Below are 21,239 nucleotides of genomic sequence, written 5' to 3' on the forward strand. Positions count from 1 at the left end.
GTATATCCCCAACATTATTCAAAATATACCTCGAAGCAGCACTCAACAAATGGAAGAAAAAATGTACGAATATGGGCATACCACTAATAGACTTAACTTTGTACACTCTGTGCTTTGCAGATGACCAGGTCATCATCGCACAGGACTCTGAAGACCTTAGTTACATGATGCGAAAACTATTAGAAGAGTTTACAGAGTGGGGTTTGGAAGTGAATATGGAAAAAACTGAGTACATGAGTATCGGAGGAGATCAACATAACCTTCTCGTAGAGGAAAATCAAGAGATCAAACTATGTGATAACTACAAATACCTAGGAGTAAAAATCACTCAAGACGGAAAATTAGATGCAGCCATTAAGGAACGAAATACACAGGGAAGGAAAGGCATAGCCTTACTAAACAGCGTACTGTGGGATAAAAACATCTCTAAAGACAACAAAAGAAGAATATACAACACCATAATAAAAAGTATCACAACATATGGATGCGAAGTGTGGCCCCTAAAAGACAGATCAGAGAAAATGCTTAGAGCAACAGAAATGGACTTCTGGCGCCGCTCGGCGGGAATCTCCAGACGCGACAGAATAACAAACGAGAGAGTCCGAGAAATCATGGGGGTTACACATAATATTGTTGATGACATCAAAACGACACAACTCAGATGGTACGGACACGTAAGGAGAATGCCGGAGAATAGAATACCAAGACAAATTCTTGAATGGCAACCAAGAGGTAGGCGAAGACCAGGAAGGCCTAGAAGAAGTTGGAGAGAAGGAGTTGATAAAGAAATCAGAGAAAGAGAACTGGAAGACGATCTATGGAACGATAGAATGAGATGGAGATTGGAAATCGGAAGACGTCGAAGAACGTTGTAAACCGAAATTATATATATATATATATATATATATATATATATATATATATATATATATATATATATATATATATATATATATATATGTGACAAGCTACGACAGAACTGTAATTTAAATTTTTAGAGATTAATAATTTAGTATGCATATTCTTCAACTAAAAGTACGAATAAAATAGTGCATATTATGTCTTTGGTTGCAGTAAATAAATTAAACCGGGTTCATTTTTCTATGTACAACAGATAAAATTCCACTGAACAGCACTGGTTCCGTTTAAAATGTGGCTGATTCCGTCTGCGCGAACGAGATGCGCATACTTATCTTGACAAGCAGAGTGGGCATTTTGATTGTTTATTATTCTGTGTCATGGCTTTGGAGAAACCACCTGTCTGTGAAAAGTGTAGTGAATCTTTAATCGTTCAATATATTCTTACACAGTGTATCGAGTACCAGTAAGAACAAAAAAATATTCTATGCAAGGTCTTACGAATGTGATCCTCAGCCAATTAGAACTTCTTGAGAATATAGAATTTTTTCGAGAAACAAATTTGTATTACAAAATATACCGTTATTTTTATTTTCTCTTTTATTCTCTTTAAATTATAATATAATGTAAAATTTATAATAAAAAAATTGTCCCAGTGTCAATAACTTTGTAGTTGAGACACAAAACTAAAAATTACATTACAAAAAAACATTATATTTAGTATCATAAATTCCTACAATGGTGACTTGTATAAGCAAATCTTTTACATAGTCAATCAACAGCAAAAATGCTAAATATTCTATAATTCTGCACTTTTTAAGTAAAAGATTGTAATGGTAGATAGTGTACCAAGAAATACTATAAACACTATCACCATAAAATATGCTCCTACTCCCCTATTCGTGAACGGTCGATAGGAAAAATGTGAGTGTCAAATCTACTCTCATATCTAGGAAATAATAAACTTGGTCATGCTTATTTTCTGTCTCTCCTAATATTAATTCCTCTAAATTATCTTGCGAAGATTACGATTCTATGATAAGAAGATGTCTTTACCGAGCTCTAACAGCTCTACCAGAAAAAATAATTAGGTTAGGTGACACTCTTTGATACATGTATCTAAGAACTGATTTTAATAAATTTGGTGATAACAGTACGTAATAAACAAAATGTGCAAAAGATTAAACATAATGTTTTTACTTATAAACAATATATAAACAATGTAAGATCACTATTTGATTTTAAATACTAAAGATGAATACCGGATTTATATGGAAAAGTAAAACAATTTTACTGAAAAATAATCCTTTAAAATGAGGGTTTGTAAGTTATTTTCGTAAATATGTGTCTTAATTATTGCAAAAATAGCTTCAAAAGTTGATTTTTTGACAATTATTATTAATTTTTTTAAAGATACACAAAAAACTTTATATTTCGCGTAATAATAGGGACAATATCACATGTTTTTAGCTATAAAAATTTCAAGAAGTTTCACTTAATAGTTATTGCAAAATTAGTTGCATTGAAACGTTTAAATTTAATTGATGCAGAAACCATTTTTGCCAACCCTGAATCGTATTAACCCATTTTTCTACTGAACACCCTAAGTAAAGTCTACGAGAGGAACCTTAAGGAAAGACCATTCCAAATTACCAACTCGGATTCAGGGCTGGACATTCCACGCAAAACGCATTGGTTAAAGTAATTTTCATTTCACAATCAATTAACGAAAGGAAACACATCTTAGGCGTATTCCTAGACGTCCAGAAGGCATTCGATCAAGTCTGGCACACAGGCCTGATAAAAAACTCCACCTTGCTGGATTGTCCACACCTTTCGTCAAGCTAATAAACTTCTATCTCTCCAATCGGACGATCAAGATCAAAGTTGGCGACTTTTTATTCACACCCTTTACTCAACAAGCGAGAGTACCCCAGGGCTCAATTCTTGCTCCAATATTATATGCAGTCTACAATAGTGACATCCTCCGCCCGCAGTATAGATCGGAAACCCTTCTTCTATATGCGGATGACACTGCACTCCTCACGTCAGGGCCACATAGAGAGCGTGGCCAATTGTCTGCATTCAAAAGAGTCAAAACTATTTAGATCGAGTTATTAGGTGATGCAATAAATGGAGAGTGACTATAAACGCCTCCAAAATACAACTTATTTTATTCAAATCCTCCAATTGTCGCGATGTTCATGGCCGGGTAACCTTGTTAGGAGAGGACCTTATTCTCAGAAACTCGGTTTCCTATTTGGGAGTTCATTTTAGCAGAACTCTCAACTGGAAAACCAACATTCAAGATGAGAAATAGGTTTAAACTCCTGGCAGCGCTGTCTAGAAAAATGGGCAGGACGTCATCTAAAACATTATTGCACACCTACAAAACCTATATAAGACTGCTAATCGAATACAAGGCATGCGTCTACGCATCACTTAACAGCTGTCGAATTAACACCATCATGGCCACAGAAAGGAAAATCCTTAGGTTCTGCATGAGGATGTGCAGATACTATCCATCAGCACATGTCCATCAGGTAGCCAATCTAACACCAATTAAGGACAGAATCCTATCCCTCAGCAAGAGGTATGTCCTTCGAACCATTACATGCTCGAACAACCGAGCCAAACAAATATTAAAGACGCCATGCAATCGCCGAGGGCAAATACTCAACAGAGTTTCTAAAAGAAAAGTTCCATTCCCTCCAGCTAAACTTCTACGCAACACCGGACACGAACTTCCTCATAAGTATTTTGATATTCTAGAATCATTCTCCATCAAATATCGCAGCTGCAGGCCAAAAACGCTGATTTAGAGCTGTTCCTAGTATGGCTGGTAACCTCTAAAGTACCTCTTTCGACTTGTTTGGCCTTCTTCACCAACAATTCTTCTTGTGCGCTTCACCATATCGTCCACATCACACACGATACCTTCTGAACCCCAGCTTTAGCAATTCATCTACATCTCCACAAGCATTCGTCATCACGTTTACCATCCCCCCTTACTCCGAAAAAAAGGAGTACCCCTTTCTTGAAGAGGCAACAGCCTAAACAAGGTAAAAACATTGGGTCGAAACCATTTTTGAAACAATAAATTCTACTTTGTGTGATATGAATGTTTCGTGGGAGGATATTGAAGCTCTATGCTTTGAAGGAGTTTCAGCGATGTCAGGAAGCTTTACGGTTGTACAGAAAAGATGTAAAAAATATTAAAATTTTGAAAATTCATTGCTACGTTCATTGCCTTAATTTAGCATTGGTAGCAGCTTGTGCTAATCATAGTGAAAATCCAAAGATTTTCGATTTTTTTGGTGTAACACAATTGATTTATTCTTATATTGAAGGCAGTCTAAAAAGGCTGCTAAAAAAATTTTAAAAACAAGAAAAATTTCCACCTCCAACAGTTTTCCACTGGATTGGATGTCTCAGCATAATAGAAAATCTTCTAAGCTGAGCATAATAATGCTGCAAGATCCGTTGACTAATGGTGCCTTCTGTTGAACAAGAACTTACTCTAAATATAGATTAAGGTAGTGTAGTTGACGAATTTTAAAAATCGTACCATTCCAGCGACGATTGGTATTGCAATGTGTTGTTATAATAAATTTTTAATGTCAATTTGAATTTTTAATGTATTTTTTATATATGTAACTGTGACTTCGCATATTTTTCTTATGATCAAGCTATAATTTAATATCAAAACAAACTTAACTCGTTTTAAAAGTTTACAAACAAATATATTTCCAATTTAAAAAATTGTTAACTGTTTTTATGTATGAAAATATCATTGTTGGAGATAAAAAAAATGTATAAGGAGAGCGTGATTTTTAGCGTTGGAACTTACACTAAAAAAACCTGGCCACGCCTATGAGTCATAGAACATTAAGTTTTTTTTTAATTTGTATAAAAATTTCAATATGGCAAATAAAAAAAAATGACTTCGTACATCTTATTGGTCTGAGATATTTTAAATGTTTCTTCTTAAGGTGTCGTCTCCATTACTGAAGGTTGGCTATAACTACAGCAAATTGCTCTCTATCTTGAGCTGTTCTTAGTATCGAATGTGTGTCCACGCCTGTCCAGTCTTTTATATTTTTCAGCCAGGACCATTTTCTTCTTCGTGAACCTCTTCTTCCTTCCACTTTTCCTTTCATTATCAGTCGTAGGAAGTTGTATTTTTCTCCTCTGTAAATATGTCCTAGATAACTCGTTTTTCTAGTTTTTACAATATTTAGGAGTTCTCTCTCAGTCCCCATTCTTCTCAGCACCTCGTTGTTGGTTGGTCACGTGCTCTGTCCAAGAAATCTTCAGCATCCTTCGAAAAACCCACATCTCAAAGGCTTCTACACGTCTCATACTTGTGATTCCTAGAGTCGATGGTTCCACTTCGTATAGCAATATGGAGTAAATGAATGTTTTTACAAATTGGTATCGGATATTCAACGATAAGGTAGAGTTTATTAGGATTTTTTTCATTCTTTGAAAAGCGGACCTAGCATACTCTATACAAGCACGTATTTCAACTTCGTAGTCAAGATTGTTTGTTATCCAGTAACCAAGATACTGGAATTTTTTACGGGTTCTATCTGTTTGTTGTAGATACGAATATTAATGTCGGCATTTGGTGCACGTGTAACGACCATTACTTTTGTTTTATTTGTGTTTATATTCATCCCCAAGCTATCTCCCTCTCTGGTTATGGCATTCAAAAGTCGTTGCAAATCCTCAGCACTGTCCGCAATAATGACGGTGTTGTCTGCGTATCTTAAGTTGTTTACATATTCTTCGTTGATAAAAATTCCTTCTTCAATATTTTCGAAGGCATTTTGGAAGATCTTTTCGTATAATATATTAAACAATAGTGGAGAAAGCACACAGCCCTGGTGAACTCCTCTTTTTATTGACATTTCAGCTGTCATACGATTGTCTATTTTAATCGAAGCCCTTGATCCCAATATAGGTTTTTATTTAAGGGCCACCGTGTTATGGTTTATACCATGTTGTATTAGGGTTTCTATGAGTTCTGTGTGTTTTACTTTTTGACACGTGAGAAACACGTCTTTTTGTTGATCTCGGCATTTTTGTAGTAATATCTGGAGGCCAAATAACGCCTCCCTCGTACCAAATCCCATACAAAATCCAAATTGATTGTCGCTCAGATTTCTTTCGCATTCTCTGTATATACGTTGACGTACAATTTTGAGTAAAATTTTCAGAAAATGGCTCATAAGGCTAATAATCTGAACTGTGAGCATCTATTTGCTTTATTTTTCTTGGGTATAGGTATAAATGTCGATCTAAGCCGGTCTTCTGGGAAGATTCCAGTGCTATATATTTTGTTAAATAGTAGTGTTAAGGACTGAAGATTTTCTTCATTGATAAGTTTTATCATCTCTACATATATCTCATCTGGACCTGAGGTCTTTCGTGGCTTTGCCGTATTGACTGTTTTTGTAACTTCCGAACCTAAATGTTTATAAGCTTAAAATTACAGTACTTTTCTAAACCTATTTTACAATATTTAGCATAAAATTTTTAATCGATGTAATTTAATTTAATTCGATTTGATTTAAATGATTTAATTTGATAAAATAAGCATTTTTCGTTAATTTAGTACATACAGAATTCATGTAGCTAACTAAAAAGGGAAATATGTGAATATGGCAGAAGAAATAGGAAGGACAAGAATGGTTAATAATTTTAAAATAATCTGTTAAAAAATTCGAATCGGATATAACACGTCATGGACAGAGCAAGAGAAATGATGAACAGAAAGGGGATAAAAGAATATGAACCACGACAGATAAAAGATATATCAAAGGAATACTTTTACTTACTACTACATAAGAAGAAGAAAAAACAAAAAAATTAGAAAGGAAGCAGTGAAAGGGAAGACCAACAAGAAAAGGAAAAGGAAATAAAATTTCCAACTAAGAAAGAAGCAACAAAAGGAATACAAAGGCCAAACAAATATTAAAATGCCAGGAGAAGACAATATTGTAACCAAACATAAAACATGGAGGAGAAAAAATAAATTGTAACGTTATTAAAATTACATTTTTATATTTTATCTTTAAATAAGTAGTTTATTTCGATTTGTACTAATTCAATATAACTCTTGGTATAACCCTTGTATTTGTTCCTCGTATACTTTATGTCGTTTTATTTTAACTATTGGTAAAATAGTTTACGCATAATAACGGTGTAGATAAAAGCTTTTTGGGATAAACAATTACGATTTTGTAATAACTATTAGCTGAAACTTCTGACAAGCTGAATATTTGTGATATTATATTTATTTTCACGCGAAATGAAAGTTTTTTGTGCATTTTTAAAAATTTATTAATAATTTTCAAAAAAAAACGACTTTTGAAGCTATGTTTGCAATAATTAAGCAACAAATTAACAAAAATAACTTTAGAAATCTCTATTTAAAAGGATTTACCATGCCTTTTCAATAAAATTGTGTCACTTTCCCATATAATTTGCCGGTATTCACCTTTAGTATTTAAAATCGAATAGAGATCTTACATTGTTTATATGTTGTTTACAAGTAAAAAAATGACGTTTAATTTTTTACATACACTCCGCCAAAAAAGTATCGCATCACCTATGAAACTGCAAATTTTGTATTATTAAAAATAATTTAACACATGGATTTTATCCTGTTGTTTTTTTTTTTGTTTTTAAGTACGTAACAAGTATTAAAAGAAAAATGCAGAATGTACGAAAAACAAAGGTTTTATTTAATTTATTTTATAAATTAGAAGTGAGCGCACAAACAGCATTGAATAAAAAAAAAATAAAAATCAAAAGTAAAGATAATTTAGTAAGACGTATTGCCTCCTATAGCTCTTATAACATCTAGACAACGTTCTGCCATACTTCCAATTAGTCTTCTTAGATAATCTTGATCGATATTATCCCATTCTTCGGTTAACAACCGTTTCAGGTCCTGAAGATTAGCTGGCGTCAAATTACCAGATCTCACCCTTCTGTAAAGATGGTCCCAAACATGTTCTATTGGATTTAAGTCCGAGCTGTGCGCTGGACAATTCAAAACTTGTAAATTTACCTCTTGAAGGTACTCGGTAACGATTCTTGCGACGTGTGGGCGTGCATTGTCATTAATTAAAACAAAGTCATTACCAATAATGGGGCGTAAGGAACAACATCAGTGGCAGCTACTCTGACCCTAATTACAGACTGTCTTAAGATGTGCCTAACAGTTTCTGAAGACACACGTACATTTCGAGTCTCGGCTAAGTCATGTTGAAGTTGACTTGCAGTCACATGTCTTCGACGCAAAGCCTGAAGGACTAAAAATCGATTGTCCACAAGCGTAGTTGCTCTTGGCCGACCTGTTACAGCTCGTCTTTCCTAAAGAAAAGTCTCTCGGTACCTTACTACCACTCATGATACTGTCGACTGATTTACACCCACTAAATTTGCCACATATCTCTGACTCCTTCCGTCTTCAATGAGGAAAATTATTTTAACCACTTGATCTCTCGTTAAATGTAAATTTATATTGTCACGACCTCCCATACTTAATATTTAATACGAAATTAAAATTTTAAATTAAACGCAAACTGTATACTTTTTACAAAAGTAAAATAAAGACTGATAATATAAAAACCAGACAAAATAGCAATTAACATTTTTTTTAAACAGTAAGCCGTATTTACAAATTTCTTTTTAATATTTATTCTAGCCTTAATATTCTTAGGAGCCAGAAAGAAATAATTTAAATTAACCAAATGCTGTCAGAAATATTTGTAATTTTATAAGTGATGCGATACTTTTTTGGCGGAGTATATTTTGTTAATTAAATGCTTTTATCATCAAATTTATCAAAAGCAGTTGTTAGATACCTGTATCAACGATTGTCATGGAAAAATCGTTAGTTTTTTGGTCTACTATTGGATTTTCTGTTATTATATACGTTACTTACACTTTTATTATTTAAAACGTACAAAATGGATCTACTATCGACAGTTTACGTATATTGCTTTACATACATGTAGAAGATATAAAAAATAGTAAAAATATGTTATACTTACAACTGGCCATTCTTAAGGAACATATTTGTCTATCCAATGGGTATAACTTCAGGTTCATTGGACATGAAAGTGTGAGCGAAATTCTAAAATATTATTAATATTAAATTATAATAAAACGCAATAAAGTATTGGGTTACAAAAATACCTTTACAGCATGTTAAGTAACACTCTAAACCGTGTACCGACGTTTCAGGTTCAAATAGAGGTTAGACATCGTGAGATCTTGTTATTCCAAGGGACGTTACTCAAAGTGAGTAAAACCGTTTTCATTTATACAAATACAGTTGACATTATGATGTAAATATCTGGATTTTATACAAACGTGAAGTTTGTTTAAGTTTCGTCACGTTTCGTCACGAAAGTTTTAGTGCCATCGGTTCAACGAAACAGTAGGGGGCACATGAATGCCAAATAATACAACATAATATTTAGCAGTAACCAAAACTTGGCATATATGCTACTGAGTGAATTTCGAGCTGCCAATCGTTTAGCATGTGGAAGGAGTCAGGTAAATCTATGCCAAAATAAGTCTGTTACAAAACTGACTGCAACCTTATCATTGGGTTTGCTGTATCGATGTCTATTTTAGTATATGCGTGCCACCTTTATAATATTGCCTTGGAAAAGGCCCTCCGAGAAACACGAATTAGAGACGGCGATACTATTTATAATAGATCGATACAAATCTTTTCATACGCTGATGACATTGTCATAATAGGACGTAGCAACAGAGATGTAGGGCAATATTTTGTAGCCTTGGGAAACAGGTTGGTCTAGTCATCAACGAAGAAAAAAGCAAACACATACTGGATACTGAGGATCCTATAGAAAGAAACGGAAAATAGTCTTCAGAAGACATATCTTTGATCGTGTTGACAGCTTCAGATAACTTGACTCGTAAGTGACTACTAGATAATAATTTCACTCAAAACACATACAAAGAAGAACTAATATTATTATATACCAAACAATGCTGAAGCCGGTCCTCACATGAAGGTCTCCTAACGCAGGAGGGAATACTCGAAAAAAAAATATTTGGAGTTATAAACGACCAAGGGTAGTGGTGCAACAGATATAACTTCGAATTGTACCAACTCTTTATTGGATCAACGAATCTTGGATCAGGCCAGGACGCACAACGGATTGTCGGACCAAAGGTGATGATGATGATGTTTTAGTATGTTTATTTACCTTTGAAGCTAGTTTGTAACGTAGGGCCGATTTGTAGGTACTATTAGATCAATACGTATAGTATTCGCATAAACTGAAATGCTCTGGGGCTTCTATTTATTTCAGCTAGCATATTGACTATTTTCTAAGAGGTGAACACAATATAAATTCTTGCATTTTTAATATATTTAGAATAAAATAATTTAAGCCTACATTTTTGGCAGGATGTATTTAAAGACATACCCATTAAAATAACAAGATCGGCGAATTGAATATGACTAAACTAGAAATTTAATAGGATTGTCGGTGACTTAATTCCTTCCGAAGTATTAAAGACTTAATGGAAAGCAGCTAAATACTGAATTATTTATACTGTTTATCCATTTTTGCTGTTACCATCTGTTACAGACAAAGTAAACTCAAATGTTGCGAAATTTACTATTTACTACGACGTGCATTGTAATTATCGATATATCTTTCGATAGTAGTAAAATACTTAGCAACTGTGTAACCTCGAATGCAAACAATGGACCGCGGGAGTGATGACGTAGATTTTATTGACATCTGTCAGTTTCACTTTCCAAGCAAACCTTGTTCAGTGTGGATAATTTATATTTTTCGTTATTTTTTCATTTTTTTTTTACAGAATCTTTCCGCTTTTTGCAATATCTAAGTATTCTAATAGTTACTACAACAATTTTACAAGGTTGTATAAATAATAAAGCATGTTGTTTTATAAAAATAGCAATAAAATGCATGTATCAATAAAGTAAGGTTAGAATGTCTTTAATTTAAACTTTTAAACTATATTTCATGGAAATAGAACACTGAATTATGATGGTATTATCGTAAAAACACTATACTTAAAGAAAAAGCAACAGAGGAAGCAAAATGTTAACTTTATAGAAATTAAAAGGTCTTGAGATTGGGCATTTCAACTTTTGTTTGGAAAGTAATTGACAGTTGTGACGTCACACTCCTCCTGTCGTCCTGTCCATTAAGTAAATCAGGTATTTCATGCGCGAGCAGTCAGATAAACTTGAAAACTGTTTCCATTAATAATAAAGATAACACTTGGTGGTTCTCCGTGAGAAAAAAACAAATGATCTAATCAGTAAATGATATCTGATAATAATAATCAGATGTGTGAATATTTGAATAAAATATCATCTTGTACTATTTACCGAAAAATTAAAGATAAAAAAATGAAAAAATAAAAAAAAAGAAATGTCCTCGTAAGTCGAAGTAAATATCTTTAATAGTGTAAGTACTGCTATTAAAGATCTAAAGTAACTAAAAATTACATTGCACAATTTTTCTGACGGATGAATTCTTGTCTTTCTCATCTCTTGTCGCAGATTCCCTTAGTATATGCTTTTAAAACTACAACCTGACAATCCTATTGAATTTCGAGTTTAGTATACGTTTACTGCATTTTTGATATTTCCATTGAAATATATTTCAGGTATACTGTGACTGTGCAATAAATAGATTAATATACTTATAATATAATTTTCAATAATATTTATAATTTGTACATAACATACCCTTATTTGATACTTTTAAAAATTCATTATTACATATAGTAAATAAATCCAAACTATATTTTTAAAAATTTTCCACTGCATTTACTTATACATGACAACTTTATCTCAATGTGGATTCTTAAAGACATCTTACAATTAACCTATGTGGTCTAAGGATTTTATATTTAGTACTTTCAGAAAAAGCCAAAATTATTTAAATTTTACCCAATACTGAAAACACTCCTTCATACATTAATAGACTCTCAAATCTCATTAATACTTTAGACTACAAACCAATTCCTAATAATCCAACGACCTTTCTAGAGGAAACAACAAAAGCCATTTTTAATAAAACCTCTCTTCCTGTCGACGTAAAACAAAGTTTAATTCCTCGTAGAAAAGATTCTAGAATACCTCAAATTTATGGCATATCTAAAATTAACAAACCTGCGAAATTCTTCTATGTTCCATTGTCAATGCATACAACTGTCCTGCACAACGATTGGTAAAATACTTGTCCAAAACTCTACAACTTCTCGCCGAAAATGCTTCACCTTTGGCCAAAGTTTTTTTCATTTTATCAAACTTCTTAAACAATATCCTATCTCAGCCTCAGATATTCTAGTGAGTTTCGACATCGTTTCACTTTTTACAAACATTCCTACAGTATAGAGCATTCCAAAGACCACTTATCTCTCTTTAAACATTGCATGTCCAACACTTATTTGATCTTAAAAAATCAATTCTATAGACAAATAAATGGTGACCCAATGAGCTCTCCACCCTCTTCAGTAACTGCCAATATCTTTGTAGAAGATTTGGAGACCCCAGCAATGTCCACATATATGCTCAAATCTACATGTTGGCTACAATATGTTGACGATACATTCGTCGTTTGGTTCTACGGCAAGGATGCTTTGGTATCCTTTCAAACCTATGTGAATGGTATACATCCTAGTATCTATGATATATAATTGACGATGGAGGCAGAAACTGATTCATCACTTGACGTTCTCATAAGGAAAAACCAATCCCAAGGTTTTCGTCACTGTTTACAGAAAACTCACCCATTTTCCATACCAATCGCTACTTGTATACCAACTCTCATCACCACCTTCACAAGTCAATCTAGTCATCAATACCTTATCTCCAGATCAATACGTCTTTGTGATAATGCAAGTAGACCTGCTAAGCTCTCTTGTTTACAAGACCTCATCCCAAATGGTTACCGCAAAAATCATATCAATATGATCATTCGCAGGTATCAATCTACCGCTCAATCTAAACCCAAAGTCTCAGACCCTCATCATACGAAAGTTTTTCTTACATCAAAGAAGTCACTGACAAAATCGAAAATATCCTTAAATAAGATATAAAATAAAGAGAAATAAAAGCAATATTTACTCCCAACAAAAACTTTCCACAAATTCCTTGTGCAGACTCCCTGATCTAATATCGGGACAACCAATCGTACAATCCAAAAGGGGATTTATGAACATTCCACTTCTGTTTGCAATTCCGATTTAAATTCCGATTTGGTACAAATATCCCTCGACCAAATATCAGAGAAAGAATGCGTCTCTCCTGAAAAGCGAAGAAGAAGGAACCCTTTTATGTGTTCATATAAATATTTACTATTATATAGATAACAGGAGTAATGGATATTCAATGGTTTCTTTCGTAACCACCCATGGTAACGATTTCAAATACCATTGGAATAATATCTATATACAGAGAATATAAGAACTGAAAGATTTTATGATTATTGTGCAGGTTTCGATGATATTGTAAGAGAACGAATTAAGAACTTTGGGAAATAAATGATTCATTAGCTATTGATCATGATGAGTAAACTCATGCATCAAAAGCTTTCCAATAGCTAACGTACAGCGCAAATCTAAAGTGGTACTGTTAAAATCAGGCAAAGTACCAACCGAAGCCAAAGACTTTCGATCAGTTTTTTTACTGTGACATCTTTTCAGTTTTCGAATGAATGATGGTTAATTGAAATTCTATTACCATTGATGGGAAGCTGGTACTTGAAAAAACTGAATTTAGAGCTGTGAAATCTTGCTGTATTAATTGTTGTACACCATAATATAGGAAATGAGTCTGAAGGAAAAAATAACAAACATTACTTACGTTGACTTGACTTCTTGTTATGACATTGTTACCTACTCATTATTGTTAGTAAAAATGTACAATATGTCCAGGGACTTCAGATTAATGTGCTTGGTAAAATAAATTTCTCAAAGTCCTCCAAAGTAAAGAGAAACGTTTCTAAAGAAATAAAAATAGGGTAGTGAATTTGTACTAAAATCTGAAAACAAAAACCCTAGAACAAAGTGCTTCACCTATACTGATGATGAGGCATTATTGGAAAAAAAATTGTCATCTGTACTAGAAGAGCTAACAGAGAACTATAACAACTTTCTAAAAGTGAACCCTTTAAACATCTAAGTGCACCCTTACTATATAAACAACCAGTATACTAGAAACATTGTTCGAAAGTTAATTGGAAGAAGTTGGGAAGCTCAGCTAACTGTCTCAAGGACCTCAGCCCTGATTTTGTGTTTATATATACGGCAAAAGCTTCAGCTTAGTCAACACTCTCCACGTTTTTTATTAAAACTCTAGCCAAGTCACCAGTATATACCCTATAACAAGAATTGCTGCTCCCAACATCAGAAGAAGAGGTTCCTGAAATTAAAAAGAAGAAACAAGAAACTGCCTTTTGCCTTCCTAGGTTTGGCGAAACGTGAAAGTTTTATGATCTCTTAAGCTTTGGAGAAATACTTTGTCTGTTGATGCATAAGATCTTAAAGAAGACATAGCTGCGGGTTACCAATTATCTTACACCGGCACCGCATGGAGATGCTGTAAAGACTTAAAACCAGTACGTCAAGATGCAAGTCAAACTTTGCGATTATGCAATGCGATTCGGGTAAATGCTAAACTCTGAGTACCCATTGATTCGTACGTACTTAAGACAAAAATAGTCCATCCCTGACCTACTGGAAGTCAATGTAAAGCCGATGTAAGTGACGGAGTATTGGCAATAAATTATTTAAAGAAGTGATCCCGACACGGAAAGTAAGGATGTTAACACCTAGTTCCCTTTGTATAGTACTTTTATAATCGTAGAAATAGTATAGTAATCTTAAAAGTGTTTAACAACAGTATATTTTATCTATTTATTGCACAGTTAAAGAATAATTACTAAATTCTATAGTCGTGTTAATTTCAACTTCGACTTGTTACTTTCTTCGAGAATTTAATAGATATGTATTCTTGAGTAGTGGTCTTCTAAATAAACCAAAACTCATCCCCTTTATATTGATCTAGTAAGTGCCCAGAACGTGTTTTGGTTAGCATTTGGTATCCTCTTATCGACCTACTAGGTGATTAACACTTGTTTTGGTCAACCTTTGTTGAAATTATCACGACGTTGGTATGTTTACTGGTTTTATATTTATAAACAGAAGAAAATGGGAGCAAAAAACAAACGAAAAAGCTTAACAGTCTCATTCTTTTTGTAAAGTTTAATTAAAAATATTATGAATACAAGAATAATATTAAAAACCTTCAATCTATAATATACAGGTACATGCTGGTTAGTAAATTGCTAAGTCTGTATAGGAGATTTGCTAAATAAAAAAAGAAATTATTATCTTATTTGAACGTCATGCAATTTGAGAATGAGTGATTGTATCTTCTGTAATTATTTTGGCTGACTATTTGTAATATTTTTCTCGAGCTTTGTTGTTTTTTCTCATTTTAATCTATTATTATGATGATGAAACTTCTGCTTCAAACGCCTTATATCATATCGCATACTCTCCGTCTTTCTAGTTTTGAGATTGTATCTATTCTGGCAAATTAGAAGATCATTCAAAAGTAATTTCAAAGTGCACTATGATATTCAGAAAGAGTTTCTATCTCAGAGAGCTAAATAACTAGAAAAATTAAATAAAATTGAAGAACAAATGGAAAGAATGCCATCAGAGTTATTTAAACACAGTGGAGAGCAGATCGCCAATGTGATTATAAAACAGTTTGTAAAATTTAATCTAATGAACAAATGACTAGGTCCCCTATGTCCCCCTTTGGTTGCAATTACTGCTTTTACCCGTTTTGGCATAGATTCCACGAGCTTCCAGAACTGAGACAGTTTCCAGATTCCTTTGACCGAATAAGAAACTAAGTTCTGAGAGGATGGGTATTGTTGATGTTGTGGAAGGCATACCGGAACTGAAATGGAACTGGGCAGGCCATTTAGCGAGAATGCACGACTCACGAAGGACGAGCAAAATTACAAATTGGAGGCCAAAACCAGACAAACGTAGTAGAGAAAGACCACCTACACGTTGGGCTGACCACATCAGGCGTATCACCAAAAATTAATGTGTCTTAATAAAGTGAATACCAGCCGATTAACTAAGAACATAACGTTAAGGCTTCAGCTATGTCACTAACTATAGATTTGTTTATAAAACGTGATACCTACATACACTCACACACCCACATACACACGCACACACACTAAATACTTAAATGCTTAACAACGTTGATACATCTACATTTACTAGAGGAGGAGCAAGTTCCATTGTGCATCTCACTTTTATCAGCACCTGATAAAAATCTATATATCATGTTATCCTGAAAACATCAAAGCAGGTCGCATATACCTAATGAAAATTTTGAATATTCACACATTATCACGAAATTCTGCGAAATTGCATATATTCAATTGCCTTTCATCAAAGAACGCAATGTTTTTTTCAGCTATTTTCTGGGTTTTTGTTTCGCAACAAACACCAAATTGCGTTATAATGGAACGTTAATATACTACTTGCTAATAATTCGATTTCGAACAGGAAAAGAAAAAAAGAAAAAAAGAAAAAAATGTCGCGTGCCTTCGTAATCTCTTCACTGAATAGTGAAAGGGTTGCGAAATCTCGAAAAAGTACGTTCAGTTGGTAAACCACGTGATCAAATTGCGTTATCCTACATTCCGTGTTATTCCGATCGAAGTAGATTTGCGGACACTTTTTTAAAATTCCAGTTCCCTTTCAATCCATTATTTTTCGCGTTAATTTGCAATCTGATTTATATTTCACGCTAAAAGGGATTTTTACGCATCAAGTTCTCTCTGGTTTATATTTTTCATAGTAAATTTGAATGTGGTAAAGTCTGTCAATTTTATACACTTAATTATAAATTACAGATGAGCACTCGTAGTTTTGTTATAGCAAATTAAGGATATATAGCAAATATTAACTTCTTGAATAAATATGATATAGACGGTTGAGTTTCTGTTTAATTCGAGTCTCTCGCCATTCTCATATATGTATTTTGTGGTTTAAGTCTCGGCAGGGAGATCTAGATTACTTATTTTGTAATAAGATCAACCACTCTAATTTATTATTATTGATATTTTCATAATTATTGCAAAAAGAATTATAGTCCAGTCGTCAGAGAGTTGACCCCTAAAAATCATATGAACAAGCTGAATTTTACTGAGAATATTAATTTTGGGTCCCCAAAAAGATGCAAAAAAGTTTACCACTTTTACCCCCGGGCTTCACCCTAAAATCCCCCTCGTAGGGTGGTAAAAACGCAAGAAAAACGATTTACCAAGAATCTATACGCCGTAAAAAAATGTTTCGAATAAAAAATGTAGCTGAGATAATTTTAAACAAAAATGTTAATTATTACTTTAAGTGTAGAATAAACTGTTCTCTTAGAAACAACGCTTGAAGCGACCGTCGATTTTGAATGTGTTATGCACGCGAAATCAATGCCCAATAAAATTTGTATCAGCTCGACGGTAAAAATTCGATATCTTTTGATTCAAGTGTCCTATCGACAAAAATTAAGATGCATTGTAAAGGTAAAGAATGCAGCTTTCGTATGCAGTTTTTGTATTTTGCCAAGAATAAACTCAGTTTTTTATGAAGGTGTTAAATAAATAAACATGGCGCGATTTTTGCCATTTTTCACGATTCTCGCGAAATGAATAAAATTGATCACTTTCATTGACCAGTCGTAGTAAAATTTCCATTTTTAAAGATTAATTTTTAAAACCTATGACATGAAATTTCAATTTTAAGTTGGGGCAACACATATGAGATATTTGAAATATGAATAAAAAACGCAGAACTTAATGTTTTACATTACAAAAAAACATTTAATTTGCAATTAAAAATGTAATTATCGAACCAAGTCGCAGAGAACTCACAACAACCAGATGCAAGAAAGGAGATTAGATGACAGAAGAAATCTTGAAAACGATGGAGGACAGAAGAAGGCAAAAGTATATCAACATAACTCAGTATCAACAGCTGCACAATCAAATCAGAAGGAAAATAAGAGAAGCTAAAGTGACTTATTTCGCTGGAAAATGCCAAGAAATAGAAGACTTACAAAACAAATATGATAACTTCAATCTCCCTAAGAAAGTTAAAGAGTTAGCTGGGGTAGCAAAACAAAAAACCTCAAGAATACTAATGGACAAACAAGGAAACATTTTAGAGGAGACAGAATAAAAATTAGGAAAATGGAAAAAATATATAGAGGAATTATTCCATGAGCAGAGATAGGAAAATACATATGAAGATAATCAGAGTAAAGACGAGGGACCCGAAATAACAAAGTCAGAAATTATGCATGCCTTAAAGTCCATGAAAAATAATAAAGCTGCTGGTCCAGATGAAATACCAAGTGAATTGCTAAAACTGGTCAATGAAAAAACATAGATCTTTTAGTCCAACTACTGAACACAATCTATTCCACAGGAATCATTCCACGTGAAATGCTGACATCCACAATTATTAGTCTACCAAAGAAAGTAAATGCCAAAGAATGTAGTGATTATCGAACGATCAGTCTAATGTCACATATCTTTAAAACCCTGCTAAAAATCATCCTTAATAGAATACACGCCAAGCTGGAGATGGATATTAGTGATTCCCAGTTTGGATTTCGGAATGGAATGGGCACAAGAGAGGCACTATTTTCTTTTAACGTGTTGACCCAAAGATGTTTGGATGTTAATCGAGATCTTTATGTATGCTTTATAGACTACAACAAGGCATTCGATAAGTAAAACATGACCGACTTATACCGTACTCAAAAACCAGAATCTGGATGTGAGGGATGTAACATTGACATCAAATTTATACTACAGCCAACGATCAAATGTGAAAATTGGAAGATAAGTGTCAGAAGAAGTGAAGATAAGGAGAGGGGTCAGGCAAGGTTGCATACTGTCGCCGTTATTGTTTAACGCTTATTCTGAAGAAATCATACAAGAAGCTTTGGTAAACGAGACAGTCGGCATAAAAGTGAACGGAAATTTAATTAACAACATTAGGTATGCCGACGATACAGTCATAATAGCCGACAACTTGGAAGACTTAGAAAGAATAATGAACAAAATATTAAGATATAGTGGAGAATACGGACTCTCTCTTAACATCAAAAAAACCAAATTCATGAAAATTAGCAAGAACAACAATACAAACGAAATATTAAAGGTAGGCGGCCAGCAGATTGAGAGAGTAAAAAGATATAAGTACTTACTTGGGAACGATAATCACAGAAAATAACGATTATACTGCAGAAATAAGAGTCAGAACTGAAAAAGCACGTGCCAACTTCGTGAAAATGAAAAAGATTTTATGCAGCAAAGATCTGACATTGGCCCTCAGAATAAGGCTAATTAAATGCTATGTACACAGTGTACTCTACTATGGAGCTGAATCATGGACATTAAACCGGAAAACAATAAATCGACTTAACGTTTGAAATGTGGACATTTGGAAGATTGTTAAGGATTCCATGGGTAGATAGGGTCACGAATACAGAAGTGTTAAAGAGAATAGGCAGAGAGAGAGAAATGGAAAATACAATAGAAGAAAGGAAATTGCAATATCTCGGACATATGATGAGAGGCGAAAGATACATCTTGAGACTCATAATTCAAGGAAAAGTAGAGGGTAGGAGAAGCGTAGGAAGGTTGAAGAACCTGAGAGAGTGGTTTGGTTGCAGCTCAAGGTAATTGTTCAGAGCAGCTGCCTCGAAGGTTAGAATAGCCATGATGATTGCCAATCTCCGTTGGCAGTTTGGATATTTTGAAAAACTTACTAGTGTAAATAAAAAAAAGGTTTTAAATGTTTTGGATCGTTTGTTATCTGAAAGTTTAAATCCAGCGTTTTTAAGGCATATTTTAAATGCCTCACATTTGTTGCCAAAACTCAAAACTAAAATTTCATGATATACGTTTTAAAGGTTAGGTTGTACTGATCTCATAAGAATCATAAAAAATTGTAAAAATCGCGCCACGTTTATTTATTTAACACCTGTATAAAATCTGAGTTTATTTGCGGCAAAATACAAAAACTGCATACGAAAGCTGATATCTTTACCTTTAAAACGCGTCTTGATTATTGTCGATAGGTCACTTGAATCAAAGGATATCAACTTTTTACCGTTAAGCTGATACAAAGTTTATTGAACATTGATTTCGCGCGCGTAATTGACATTTAAAATCGACGGTCACTTCAATCGTTGTTTGTAAGAGAACAGTTCATTATACATAAAAGTGTTTAAAATTATCTCAGCTACATTTTTTATTTAAAACAGTTTTTTCTACGGCGTACCAATTCTTGATAAATCGAATGATTTGCGATTAAACCCCTCTATGAAGGGGGTTTTAGGTGGAAGCTTGGGGGTAAAAGTAGTAAACTTTTTTGCATCTATTTTGAGGTCCCAAAATTATTATTCTCGTCAAAATTCAGCTTGTTCGTATGATTTTTGGAGGTTCAGTGGCATTTTCGTGTCTGGGGACTAGAGTATTAACAATGTTGATAAGATAATTTAAGCTTCACAAAAAAACTGCATGAAATAATTCAACAAACAATATTGGTTTTATTTTATAACTCTATTAATAAAGCTTAAATAAAATAAAATTAAAACTTAAGTAATACAGTGTGACATTTGTAATGTAAGGATACTCTTTCTAGTTGAAGAACATACAGTTTAAACATTTGTATTCAGATTTATTACTGTAGGTATATAAAAATCTAAAGTTTTGTTACGTTTTGATTTTTATGAACCATACCTATTGTCTGGGAAAGTATTTAGTATTTATTTACATGTTTTGCTTTAATATTTTTATTACTCCATTATAATATGATCTTATTTAATTATATACTCTAATTAGTTATTATCTTAAAAGGTTACAGTGTATATTTTCTCTTTTATTCAGTAAATTCTGATTTTCAAACTGGCTAACACTTGGTAGTCTGTTTTCAAGTTCAAAGAAATACTCTTGTTGTTAATTGCCTCGAAAGCACAGAAAACCCTACAAAATATCAAATTTCTCCAATTTTTCCTATTATTTCAGTTTCTAGTTTTAATAAAAAAAAAAAAAAATTGGAGAAGACCAAGCAGGGTTCACAGTAGGAAAATCATGCCTAGATCATACGTACACATTAGAACAACTGATAGAGAAGAAAATGGCAAAAGGTAGACCGGTCCATCTGGCCTTTGTTGATCTAAAGAAAGCATAGGTATGACTCAATACCTAGAGTCAAATTATGGGAAGCAATGA

At 33.3% G+C, this 21,239-nt stretch overlaps 1 protein-coding gene across 6 annotated transcripts in view; it reads right to left on the reverse strand.

Annotated features, from left to right (window-relative positions):
• GluClalpha (glycine receptor alpha 1) overlaps nucleotides 1-21,239 on the reverse strand; it is a 283,088-nt gene that overhangs the window by 39,789 nt on the left and 222,060 nt on the right. For all 6 annotated transcript variants that reach the window (XM_072545998.1, XM_072546002.1, XM_072546001.1 and 3 more), the window contains one exon: nucleotides 8,928-9,010. In XM_072545998.1, coding sequence (XP_072402099.1) covers nucleotides 8,928-9,010 — 83 coding nt within the window. The remainder of the gene's footprint in view (nucleotides 1-8,927; nucleotides 9,011-21,239) is intronic.

The sequence above is a fragment of the Diabrotica undecimpunctata genome, chromosome 10, assembly GCF_040954645.1.
Source record: "Diabrotica undecimpunctata isolate CICGRU chromosome 10, icDiaUnde3, whole genome shotgun sequence".
NCBI lineage: Eukaryota > Metazoa > Arthropoda > Insecta > Coleoptera > Chrysomelidae > Diabrotica > Diabrotica undecimpunctata.